The sequence below is a fragment of the Saccopteryx bilineata genome, chromosome 9 (genome assembly GCF_036850765.1).
Source record: "Saccopteryx bilineata isolate mSacBil1 chromosome 9, mSacBil1_pri_phased_curated, whole genome shotgun sequence".
In the NCBI taxonomy this organism is placed as follows: domain Eukaryota; kingdom Metazoa; phylum Chordata; class Mammalia; order Chiroptera; family Emballonuridae; genus Saccopteryx; species Saccopteryx bilineata.
In genome coordinates this window covers 93,426,845-93,440,524 of record NC_089498.1, presented here as the reverse complement: position 1 = coordinate 93,440,524, position 13,680 = coordinate 93,426,845, and the positions used below count along the sequence as shown (strand labels likewise).

At 39.5% G+C, this 13,680-nt stretch overlaps 1 protein-coding gene and 1 pseudogene across 6 annotated transcripts in view; both read left to right on the top strand.

Annotated features, from left to right (window-relative positions):
• PARG (poly(ADP-ribose) glycohydrolase) overlaps window positions 1-13,680 on the top strand; it is a 169,656-nt gene that overhangs the window by 62,471 nt on the left and 93,505 nt on the right. For all 6 annotated transcript variants that reach the window (XM_066242781.1, XM_066242780.1, XM_066242779.1 and 3 more), the window contains 2 exons: window positions 5,627-5,706; window positions 9,889-9,949. In XM_066242781.1, the coding sequence (XP_066098878.1) occupies window positions 5,627-5,706; window positions 9,889-9,949 (141 nt within the window). The remainder of the gene's footprint in view (window positions 1-5,626; window positions 5,707-9,888; window positions 9,950-13,680) is intronic.
• LOC136313185 (calcium/calmodulin-dependent protein kinase type II subunit gamma pseudogene) lies at window positions 5,943-7,104 on the top strand (annotated as a pseudogene).

Here is a 13,680-nt window from a genome sequence, read left to right as displayed (position 1 = left end):
TCAATGAACCACATTAATACTTCTTAACTTCACAGCTAGCCAAAAATTAGAGCTCTTCTTAGAAATAATTCTTAATCTGTGAAATGAACGAGAGCCATTTGTCTGTCAGTCCAAAGTGATCATAAGAGATTTAAACTCGCAGTATCCCAATAGCATTTTCACCAAATCAGAGTTTAAGTAAGATCTGTTGAAGGTTTGGGACAGGCACACTCTTGTCTTCCTTCCCAATGGATGCTCTGTTTTGGTCATCAGAACACTGAACATTAAGTAAGCTGGTAGAGCCCATTATAGTCTATACTAGACGTGGCCAACAGTTTTTGCCCCTGGGCCAGATTAGAAAGAAAACTTTTTTACGGGCCGGATGAAATATTAAAATTAAAAAATGTTAAATACAAAAACGATTTGTTTAAGTAAACAAAATTTTATTATGTAATTTGTTTATGAATAAATTGAGTGAAAAAATTTTAATGTACAATATTATTTTAATAAAAATATAATTATATACCGTATAAATATCCAAACTGTATCACAATCAGTCGAAACAATATTTAATTAATAGAATGAGCTTGAAGGGGTTATATCGCAAATAAAACAATTATTTTGTTTTACAAACATCCTGGACACGTTTTCAGTTATCAACTGCAGCTATTGTCTATGCTACAATGCCACTTGATTCAGCACACTTGACCACAAAAATAACGAATTGTTTGACTTTGCGTGCACACTGGCAAACTCCACCTAAAAGAATGTGGGTTTCACATCACCACCTCTAAACGTCAAACAGTTCGTATCGAGTATAGATGAGCACAAAAGTTGTAAATCTTTATAATGGAATTTTTAAAAAAAATAAAGTATCGCAAATCCATTCAACCAATTATTGGAAGTTAACCCTAGATTAGCCACATGCGGAATTCTTTTCTGCATATCACTATCTTCTTAAATATCTCGATTTCCAGTAATCAAAGACGCTTCTGTTTCTGATTAGCTGGGATTTTAAAGTAGCAGAGAAGATTAAAAATTTAATCGCGGGCCACATAAACTCATTATGGGGGCTGGATTCGGCCCCTCGGCCATATGTTGGCCATGCATGGTCTATACAGTTGTTTAGGGAACTCTTCAGCAGCTGCTATGCCTGCACTTGCCTCTCAGTGAGATGGTGTGTGTTTTTATACACCTGTACCAGTCAACAATAGAACTGAGGGTTGTACTTGATCATTGGTGCAGTTGACACCGTGATTCTGTCCAGGCACATTTCTAGGTGGGGAAACTTCTAAACTACTAGGTTCAGTTTGAGTCAATGACTTGTCAGCAGAATTGGGATTTGAAAACAGTCTTCTGTTCCCATTCAGTACTTCCTCTCCAGAACAAAGTGCTCTGAGTGCTCTCCTGAAATGGAAAACAATCAAAAGTCATCACTCTTGTGGCCCTGGCCGGTTGGCTCAGTGGTAGAGCGTCGACCCTGTGTGCAGGAGTCCCGGGTTCAATTCCCAGCCAGGGCACACAGGAGAAGCACCCATCTGCTTCTCCACCCCTCCCCCTCTCCTTCCTCTCTGTCTCTCTCTTCCCCTCCCGCAGCCGAGGCTCCATTGGAGCAAAGTTGGCCTGGGCGCTAAGGATGGCTCTGTGGCCTCTGCCTCAGGCGCTAGAATGGCCCTGGTTGTAACAGAGCAACGCCCCAGATGGGCAGAGCATCGCCCCCTGGTGGGTATGCCGGGTGGATCCTGGTCGAGCGCATGCGGGAGTCTGTCTGCCTCCTCGTTTCCAACTTCAGAAAAAAAAAAAAAAAAAATCATCACTCTTGTGATGACTTAAGCCCCTTTTTTATGTGGTTTATGAAAGATCAACTGCCTAATTCAATGAGCCATTTGGTAAGCTGATTATGGAACATGCTGTTGTGCTTTCTTTTTTGCATAGTTGCTATTTATGATGAGAGTGTCTGGAAGCTAGGAGGTGTGTGTGTGTGTGTGCATACGCACGCGTGCGCACGCACATGTTTAATCTCAAAAGAGTTATGGCTGGCTAGTTGATTGAATAAAAAAAATGGTTAAGAGCATGTGGTGGGAAGCTGACGTCAATGAATTGAGTGTGCCTTCCTTTTTAAATTTATTGTTGTGTTCTTCCAGCCCTGCTTAGCTATGTTAAATACCCTTGACCTTTTCTCTTGCTTGCCTGTCAGGACCTAAACATTCGTATAAAGGCTTCCAATGTGATTAACATTGATGCTTCTAAGATTGCTTAGAAACTGATGGTCAGAGATTAATTGTGGGCTACAGCAGTGGTCAACCCAGGAGGCTTTTATATCTACCTCTTCCCTGGACTGGACATGCTGCTGGGGCCATATGGCAGAGTGCTTCACAGAACAGCCAACAACAGCTTTCTGGCTGGGTTTCAGATTATCATTTGCTTCTGTTTTGAACTGGAGGTTATAGTGCTTAGGGTTTGATTTACTGTATACTAATGGGATTAATCCTTAACTTGAAATCGTGTGGGGGAATGTGTGTGTCTAGAATCTAATTCTGGTAATGTGGTCAATATGTCATTTGGGGAAAGATTTTATTAAACTATGTTTCTCTTTATTTATATGGAAAGAAAAATGCCAATATTCATAAATATTGATCTTGATTGACTTCTTATTCCCTTGAAAACAAAAGGTTTTATTTAGAACAAAAGTGAGGTTGCCTATGTTTTTCTGTTTGCTTTCTTTAATAATCTATAATTATTCAGTTAAATGAGTAATTACTCAGATAAAATATCTTATCCATGCAGAGGAGTTATTATGGTCTAGTGTGTGTTCATGTTTACATGTACACCTGCTGACTCAAAACATGTCTTCAAATGTATATACACAGAACCTGAGAATATACATTAAAAAAAATAAACTGGTATTGAGAAGTTAAAAAAAATTGGGTGGTGCTTGATTTATTATGAGCAGTCTGATTCTCTCTTGAGTCTCTTATCTCTCTTTCCATGTTTGTCTCTATCTCTCTGTGAGTTTCTGCATCTTAGATGCTCCTTCTGTGCCCAGGTACGGTTCTGTTTTCTCTTCTCTGTCTTCCCTGTTTTCTTTGTCTCTCTCCTTTTCCCGGCTCCCTCCTTGGTGCTTCTCTTCCTTCTGTCTCCTGAAAGCTGTCCAGCAGCTCATATGTCACTCCTGTGATGACTTTCACTCCTGCTGTTTGCCTGTGTCATTTTTCATGTTATTTTTCACTTTGCTTTCATACCAGGATAGTTAATTTAATTTGGAGGGTCGTACATAGTACTAAAAGACTTTATAGCAGTGAAGCCTGAGAATTAGCATAGGGGTTTTAAACCTGCTTCATCTTCTCTGACTTTTTCTGCACCTCCGCCCCTGGCCCCCATTCCCTTGTTCAGTCAGGAGGTGGGAAAGCATGTTTGGTTACATCATGATGACCAAATACACTGAGATTCTGGTCGTTTGTATCTCTGAGGTTTGGACCTGCAGAAAAAACAGTGCACCTCATTTGTAGTTGGTAATAATAATGGCCACATGATCTGCAGGGAAAGACCATGTCACCAATGTTAATAAATCGGTGGTCCCAAGAAGCTCCTTAGGTTAATAGTTATGTCATCATGGCTATGAAATATGTGAACTTTTATGTGATTTTACACACAGCTAACCACATGTAGAAATTAGAGATGAAACTTTTTATGTTTTGGGTAATTATTTCTTAAGGTCACAGTCATTTTCTTCTCAATGCAGCAGCTCTGTGGAAGAGGAACTCTTGCTCCTTAACTGAATTGTAAAGGGTGGGGCAAAAATAGGTTTATATTGTTTGTGTGGAAAATAATACACTAATTAATAAGTAATAATATGAGAATAAACTGTGATTCGCTTACTCAACTGTAAACCTCTTGCCCCACCCTGTACTGCTTCCCTCTACTGAGTAGTAAACCTAAAAAGGGACTTTGCAGTGGATCCCTAGGTATTCATTTAGTAAGTCATATGTATTTCAAATGGGATGTTTAATTAAACTGCCAGGTGGTTTCTTCATTTTGACTATCATTTTGATTTAAACAAGTTGTTCTGGCTGATATCCCAGAAGACACTAAGCTGAGTCCTGTACTCTCAAAGAGCCTTTCTTTGGGAGGCAGTGGGGTTTTTAAAAGTATTTTAATAAACATTTTAGAGAGACAAATGATCTTAGATGAGTAAAAATTATATTATCAGTTAAAATTGTATCAGTTAGATTCTAATCAGATTTTATTCTGTCAGGAAATCAGTATTCAGATAAATTGTTTTCTCAGAAATAGACCCTGAATACAGAACTTCAGATCACTGAAAACAGGGTCTCTTGAAATCTGCATTTTCTTCCCTCTTCTTAATTCATTTTACTTGCTCAGTAGGATTTTCTCATGGAATTAGCTTTTTCCTCTCTGAATAGTTATGTTTGCTTTTCTAATCATGAAAATTTTACCTATTACCTATTTTGGTACTTACTAAAGTGAACTTTTATGTGAAGTGTTTCTAGTTTTCTTTATTTTATATTTTTAATTGAATTTTATTGGGTAGCACTGATTAACATAATCATACAGGTTTCAAGAGCCCTGTTCTACAACACATCTGTGTACAGCATAGTGTGTGTTCACCACCCCAGTAAAGTCTTCGTCCACCCCATTACCCTTATGCCCTCCTCTGCCTCCCTCCCCAGACAGCTGTCAGTCAGCCTGCTCGCTGTGTGTGAGTCTGTTTCTATTTTGCTTGTTAGTTCATTTTGTTCATTAGATTCCACATAAGAGTGAAGTCATATGGTACTTGTCTGTCTCTGAGTGTGGTTTTAAAGCCAGGGTGTATGACTAGAAACAGATGAGTAGTACCCATCATTTAGAGCCACAGAATTCCTCTGTATTTTTTCAATGCTTTTGTAAAAGTAGATCTTGTGCCTAAAAGCATGCTTTTGTGTTTGAAATTTTTTTTGTGTGTGTGTTTGAAATTTTTTACTGAACTATTTACTCAGGTCATAGGCTTCTAAAGCTCTGCTTTTCTTTCCTCGGGATAAATTGCATGTTTTACCAGTAACAATGCTACATCATTTCAGAGAAAACTAGTGCAAGTCCAGGTTGTTGGAAACTAGATGACGTAGGGTAGGCTCTGTTTTGGTTAACATTCCAAAGGCTATATTTGTTTAATTACCAAGGATTGGTCAGCCCTCCAATATCTTGTTATACTTCTTGTTACTGTTCTCATTGTTGTCGCCTGCCCCACTGCCTCACTGCCACAGACGGTCATGGGGATTTTTTTTAGATACTATTTTTGTTCAGTCATTTAACTACCTGATAATATTGTGAATTATAAATACTATAGTATTTACCATTGAGAAAATAATCTAGCATTAGTTTACTGGCTTAATTGACTTTGGGGGACCAGCTGGTGCCTTCTCCCTGGAGGAAGATAGATTGGAGAGTCATAGCTGTTAGTGCCATCTGACTTAACAACTTTTAAGAAGCCTGGTTCTAGTTGGTCTCAATCTTCTCTGGATGCCATTTGAATCCAAATGGTTCTCCAATTCTCTGTCGTTACAGAATTTCCTTCTGGGGGAATTCCTTTATTACTTGATAGTAATATAGATTGAGTTCTTTGTAAGTCTTTATTTTTGGTCTCTTCCAGGTTATTTGAAGGACGTTCTTCAAGAAAACCAGAGAAACTTAAAACACTCTTCTGCTACTTCAGAAGAGTCACAGAGAAAAGTAAATTCCTTTCATTCTTACTATAATTTGTATCACTTGTGGGGACAGTTCTGATCAAGAACATTTTGTGTTCAGTGTACACCTTCCTGCCCAAACGAAATAGTTCAGTATTATAATCTAGACTTTTTGCACGTGTATATTCATAAATGTGTGCCATGAATGTATTGGGTTTTATATATTCTGAAATTAGGCCAGCGTAACTATGTGTAAGCTCCAGAGTCTACTGAATAGGAACTATGGAAATGTATTCAGGCCTCCTTCTCTTACTGTGCATCAACATTGGCGCGGGCTGCCAATGTTGCATCCACATGCCTACCAGCATAGCCACTACCGCCACTAGCACCTCCTTCCCCAACAACTACCAGCTTTTCGAGGAGCTCAGCAAGGGTTCCCTCTCTGAAGTCTTTAGATATATGAAGAAAACTTCCATGCAGCAAAAAGCATAGATACCAAGAAGCTCTCTGTCTAGGATCACCAGAAACTGGAATGTGTCAAATTTTGAAATATCCGAACATTGTTTGCCTCCATGACAGTATTTCTAAAGAAGGGAGTCACTGCCTCGTGTTTGACCTTGTTACTGGTGGGGAGCTGTTTGAAGACATCAGAGCCAGAGAACACTGCAGTGAAGCTATGTTAACCCATCCACTAGCATGACATTGTCCACTGGGGCCTGAAGCCTGAGAATCTGCTGCTAAGCAAGTAAAAGTAAGGGTGTTGCCGTCAAACTGACTGATTTGGGCCTACCCGTCGAAGTACAGGAGAATAGCAGGCTTGGCTGGGTTTTACTGTCACCCAGGCTACTTGTGCCCTCAGGTCTTGAGGAAAGATCCCTGCAGAAAACCTGTGGGTATGTGGGCCTGTGGAGCCATCCTGTGTTTCTTCTGGTGGGATATCCCCCCTTCTGGTGTGAGCATCAACACAAGCTGTATTAGCAGATCGAGGCTGGAGCCTGATTTCCCATCACCAGATTGGGACACGATGACCCTCTGAAGCCAATAACTTGACCAACCAGATGCTGACCATAAACCCCACAAACTGTGTTACACCTTCCAGGCTCTCAAGCATCTATGGGTGTACCAGCAGTCCACGATGGCATCCATGAGGCATCGTCAGGAGGCTGAGGAGTGTTCGTACAAGTTCCGTGCCTGGAAAAACTGAAAGCTGCCATCCTCATGGTCATGCTTGTCTCCAGGCGCATTTTAGTTGCCAGGAACTTGTTAGACAAGAAGTTGGGTGGCCGTATAAGGAGCCACAGTCCACCGTGTGCACAATGCTGCAGATGGGACCTGGGGCTGCACAAAGGGCTACAGCACCGTCACAAAGGATGAGGACCTCACAGTACGGAAACAGGTCCCCTATGACTCTCCTACAGAGAGGCACACCAAAGTGGAAGGATAAATGAGAAATTCACCTGGTGTGCAGAAAAGGGACAGTAGAGAAATTGCAACTGTCAACCTTGGCACTGAGTGGAAAGGGGACAAAAACATCTACCCTGAGAATTTGAACTATAGGGCAAGTTGGGGTCCAAAGTCAAATTACCAGTGTGATCTACAAAAGCCTGCAACAGAGAGTATAATTCAAACTGATCTCGAGTTGGTGATACTCTCTCTCTCTCTTTTTTTAAGACTTTATTTATTTTAGAGACAGGATAGGAAGGGAGGGAAAAAGAAAGAAGAGTAGGGGAGGAGCAGGAAGCATCAGTTTCTATATGTGCCTTGACTGGGCAAGCCTAGGGTTTCGAATGGGTGACCTCAGTGTTCCAGGTTGATGCTTTTATCTACTGTGCCACCACAGATCAGGCCAGGTTGGTGGTTCTCTTAGATGATGGCAGAAGCGGATGCACATCGTCTCTGGAAAAATTTGAAACCAATGTCACTCCAATAAATTTAATTTTAAAAAAATTGACTTTATTGCAGACTAAATGCAATGGCTTTCACTATGAACAGTGTATTCCATTTTTAGAAATTTAGTACTTGAAAACCGTGCTTTTTACAATTGATAAAATATGATTCCATTAGGACCAATTTTTTTTTTTTTCATTTTTCTGAAGCTGGAAACAGGGAGAGACAGTCAGACAGACTCCCGCATGCGCCCGACCGGGATCCACCTGGCATACCCACCAGGGGCGGTGCTCTGCCCACCAGGGGGCGATGCTCTGCCCCTTCGGGGCGTCGCCATGTTGCGACCAGAGCCACTCTAGCTCCTGAGGCAGAGGCCACAGAGCCATCCCCAGCACCCGGGCCATGTTTGCTCCAATGGAGCCTTGGCTGCGGGAGGGGAAGAGAGAGACAGAGAGGAAAGCGCGGCGGAGGGGTGGAGAAGCAAATGGGTGCTTCTCCTGTGTGCCCTGGCCGGGAATCGAACCCGGGTCCTCTGCACGCTAGGCCGACGCTCTACCGCTGAGCCAACCGGCCAGGGCCATTAGGACCAATTTTTGAGTGTTGTCAAACATCAATATTTTCATGGTTTCTTGTTTCTTGAGAGCTTTCTGAATTAAATTATTTTCAATATAGTTTTAAATAATAGTACCTTAAAGATGAAATGAATGATTTTTATGCAGTATGTACTTTGACTTATTAAGGGAAATATTTAATTATCCAAAATAACCTATTCTGGTATGAAAGGTGCCTTTTTATGGAGGAAAGGAAATAGCCATGCTCTTGAGGTATTTTTGTTATTATATCTGAAGAACCATGTTTATCTGCCTTTTCCTTTGCCGGCAGTGTTCATTCATGCATTTCATTTTATCTCTTAGAGTATACGAGGGACCCTTAATGTTCTTTAAGTTACTGAATGATGATACTAACATTAGTTTTCTATTAATAGAATTACTTCTCTAATATTTGAATTGTTTGACTTCTCATTTAAATTTGTCTTAAAAAGGAGTTAGACATCTAAAGAATATTTTATAATTCATGTTTACAAAATTTTGGTTTTTAATTTAAGTGCTCTGTGATGTTTGAGTTATCACTGCTTGTGACTGAAAGCAAAGCAATGTAGATTCATCCAAAGGAATGAAATGATTGCTAGGCTTTCACTGGGACTCTCCTGCCATCATCACTAATAGTTCCTGACATATTTCCCTTTGCTTAAGAGCTTTAAAAAAAGAAGAAAGAAGAAAAAAATAAAAATGGCCTGGACTTTTGAGTTTATTCTTTGATTCGAATCAAGCAAATTATTTTTGGCCAACTGATTTATTTGTTGTTTTTGCCACTAGTTAAAAAATAAAAAATAAACTTAAACTTAACAAAAAAGGATCTCATCCTCTAAAATTTGCTGTTTGATTTTCTTGTATTTATTGCTCCTTGAAAACTACCGTATTTTCCCATGAATAAGATGCACCTTTTTCCAAAAAATTTGAGGTCTAAAAACTGGGTGTGTTTTATACAGTGGTTATAGATTTTTTTTACTTGTATTTTCCACTTTTTCTGCATTTGTTGTCTTTGTGTTAACTGTTTAATGATGAATAAAACTTGAGTTCAATAACTTTATGTAATACATTTTTTTCTTCTTCAAATTTCGGACCTGATACTAAGGTGTGTCTTATACATGGGGAAATATGGTATGTCTTCTTTCTTCTCTGACCATTTAGAACACAGTAATTTCTCCTTCCAGCTAAGGCACCTTATAAGTAGAGCAAGTGCATATCACCTAATCCCTGAGTGTGGCTGTGTCAACTCTGAAGGCATGCTGACAATTTTTTTTTTAATCCTAGACATTTTATTTCATTATAAAACACATAAATGTGTATATAGTCACCAGTTTTTAGGTGTAGGGTTAAGGTTTTATTTTTATTTTTCTAGAAGGAGTCTACAGATTAAAATCAGTTTTGTCTTTATTGTGTAAGTTACTCCTATTATGCATCCTCTCTCCCAATTATTTCTTAAAAGTGTTTGCAATCTAGAAAATGTCACTAAAAAGTAGCAGCACTCAAATCCTCCTACTGTTGTGCTGTTGTTTGTGTAGTTTTTGTTTTAGTGAGGACTTAGTATTTTATAGAAAGAGTTCATATTGCACGGATAATATTATTTTAAATCAATCTTCTGTTGTATTCCAATGCTAGGCTTAATGTTTTCTGATTAGTTTTGTAGCCATTGTTAGACCCACTCTTTTACTGTGTATATGTATAATCTTTTCAAAGTCAAAACTTATTTTGGGTGTGTTTTTTTATTGTTTTTGCAGAACCTACTGGGTTGGTGACATTTACTAGACAGAGTCTTGAAGATTTTCCAGAGTGGGAAAGGTAATAATGATAAAAAATAATCCCAGGCCTGACCTGTGGTGGCGCAGTGGAAAAAGCATTGACTTGGAATGTTGAGGTCACTGGTTTGAAACCCTGGGCTTGCCTGGTCAGGGCACATATGGGAATTGATGCTTCCTGCTCCTCCCTCACTTCTCTCTCTGTCTCTTTCTCTCTCCCTTCTCTAAAATGAACAAATTAAAAAAAAATAATAATAATCCCAGAATCTTAGAATTTAGAAAGACTCTTTTTACCATGATAGGATTTTATTTTATAGCCTCTAGAAAGATATTTTCCAACCTCTTAATTGCCTTTTTTGGTAGAGAGTTTCTTAAGCCAGTAGATTTCAACCTTTTTACACTTGGGGACCAGTGGAAATAGGAAAATTATTTTGGGGATTATTACAGCAAAAATCACTAGGAGCATAAGTTCATTTGACTAAGATCTATAATCTTCATACAACATCAGGGTGGTTAATTCTTTCGTGGACCAGCACAGAATTTCTGGCAAATGAGGGGACCAGTTTGTGGACCAGCGGTTAAAAAACTCTGTCTTAAGTGATCAATGATACCTCTCATTGTTAGAAAGTTATACCTTTAGAATCAAAGCCTGCAACCCTTTGACTTATTTTACTCTTTTGCTTTATTTATTTATTTTTGGTTTTTTTTTATTGATTTTACAGAGAGAGGAGGGTGGGGGTGAAGCAGATAGTATCAACTCATAGTTGTTCATTGTTTGCTTGTCATATGTGCCTTGACCAGGCAAGCCCAGGGTTTTGTACCGGCAACCTCAGCGATCCAGGTTGATACTTTATTCACTGCCCCTGCTTTGTTTTGTCTTCTGAAACAAAGTTCTATTAGAATTGAGTTTTGTGTGTGAAGACACTAATATTAAACAGAATACCAATATTTCATAGTCCTTCTTACCCTCCTTTTTTGGTTAGTGTTTGTATTTTATGGCTTTTCTTCTTGAAGAACAAGATTGGGAAAAGTTTTTTTGTTTTGTTTTGTTTAATTAAACTCAAATGTAATATTGGCAGTTTTGGCTGTCCATGTGTAACATTGGCAAATTTTGTGGAAGTTGCTAATTTACTGTGTTTTGTTCTTATTTATTTACAAATACTGAGGAGAATAATAACGAATCTGTTCATCAGATTTGTAAATTCTTTAGTGTCCTGGGATAGTTAACACGATTTCTAATTTAGAGCAAATCCCCAAAGCATTTGAAGAATGGATTAACTTTTTCAACGCACATGAGAATGTTATTAGACATACTAAAAGCAGATTTTTGCTGTGCTTCATGTTAACCAGTGCCTCTCGTTTTCAATTCTTAATAATTTTTATTGTAGTTTGTAGTTGTTTTGTTTGGCGTCAGTGATGAAGGCGACCTACTCTTAAGGGAATTAAGAAGGCACATGTGTTTTGGTGGCTTTCCCATGGTGTTTTTGTTCGCTAAGCATGTTCATTTATGAGGTGAAAGGAAAACATACTTTAGGAGGCTTATTGCGGGACTGAGATGATTATTAATAGAGGGAAGTGGATAAAGGACTAAACACTAGAAGAAAAACAAAAACAAAAGTGAGGCAGAAAGAAGAGATTGTATACAGCATTTTGGAGTCATGGTATATTAGAGATGAACAGGACTCCAGGAAGTCATCTGGTTCAGTTGCCTACTAAAAATGTTATTAGCTCTACAATACCTGTGACAGATGGGAGACTAGACAGCTTCAGTGGTGGGAAATCCAGTTTCACCTCAGTCAGCTGCTTGTGTTATTATTTAATACTTTTATTTATTAAAAAAGTCTGTCTTTCTAGTAATTCACACACACCCCATTTCTAGTTCTTCTTTTTAGAACTATAATAAATTTGATTTTCTTTAACATTCAGCCTTCCTTCATGTATTTCAATGCTTTCTTTTTTTTTCTTTTTTTTTTTTTCTCTTTTATTTCCGAAGCTGGAAACCGGGAGAGACAGTCAGACAGACTCCCGCATGCGCCCGACCGGGATCCACCCGGCACGCCCACCAGGGGCGATGCTCTGCCCACCAGGGGGCGATGCTCTGCCCCTCCAGGGCGTCGCTCTGCCTTGACCAGAGCCACTCTAGCGCCTGGGGCAGAGGCCAAGGAGCCATCCCCAGCGCCCGGGCCATCTTTGCTCCAATAGAGCCTTGGCTGAGGGAGGGGAAGAGGGAGACAGAGAGGAAGGAGTGGGGGGTGGAGAAGCAAATGGGCGCCTCTCCTATGTGCCCTGGCCGGGAATCGAACCTGGGTGCCCCGCACGCCAGGCCGACGCTCTACCGCTGAGCCAACCGGCCAGGGCCTTCAATGCTTTCTTGATTCCCTACCACCTCTAAAAATGTACACAGATATATACAAACCTTAATCATTTCTTCTATTTCATATATAATGTGAATTCTAAACCCTTTATCGCTGCTCTTGACAATTCCCAGACCATTGGTTCCTCTTAACATCAGGTGCTTAGAACTGACAGTAACAATCTGCTATGTTATCTGCTCAGACCAGAGCAGAGGATTGCTTTTCTCAATTCTTCAGTTTCTAGTAGGAATACAGATGTTTGTTCACATCACTTTGGAGTAGATTCTATAGGTCATTCAGAGGACTTGTTTTTGATTCAGCTCAGGATCTCTACTCTGCATTTGACATTCGTTTGGCACAAATGTGAAATAATCTTTGTTCATTACCATCAGGGAGTGAAGGGATAGGTCAGAATGCAGAGATCTGCAAGATTGCTTTGTTAGTGAGGTAACTTTGCCCCTAAATAAGGTCAAGATACTCCCCTTAATTTTGATAAACAGAATTTAACTTGGTAACCTTTTTAACTTTTATAAGATACCTTTCTTGGGTATCTGTTTTGTTTTAGCTGCTTTATAAGTGAGTTGGAGAATATAATTAGTATCAATCACCCAGACTTCACAGAACTGGAAACTTATATTCACTTACAGATGGGGGGTGAAGAGGAGATGAGGATTGTTGGTATTTTTGAGAGTGAGGGGCCAAAGGGTGCCAGGAAGTTAGAGGCTCTTCTGATTTCCAGGTTTCTGACATGTTATAGTTAACCATGTGATTAACTATAATGCCTTAGCCAGACTTTTTCAAACACAGAGAGCCAAGATATACTATGTCCGTGGTTCCTGGACTAGTGGAATGGAGAATTTGCTGGGGCCGGAAGAGGAGACCTGTTAGGGAAATAGAGGATGCTTAAAAAATATAAAAACCAGCAGTGTCTACCAATTTCATAGTTTTATTGAGAACTGTGCTCTAAGTTGACAACATTAGTCATAGTTGTTGATGACAGTTGAGATTTCTGTTTTGAAGTCCTGACTGATAAACCAGAGGTTTCTGGATCACGTCTTTTTGTTTTTGTTTTATTAATTAATTTTAGAGAGAGAGATAAACAGAAATATGAATCTGTTCCTATATATGCTCTGATTGGGAATCAAACCAGCAACCTTTATGTATTGGGACGATACTTGAGCCAACCAAGCTCTGGCCAGGGCTGGATTGGTTTTTATTTTTTATTAGTATCCTCACAGGTAGTCTCCCTTAGAATAAAATGACTAGGAAAGTGCCACCCCCCCCCAAAAAAAAAGGAAGTTAAAAAATCAGATTTATGGCCCTGGCTGGTTGGCTCAGTGGATAAAGTGTCAGCCTGGTGCCTGGATGTCCCTGGTTCGATTCCTGGTCAGGTCACACAGGAGAAGTGACCATCTGCTTC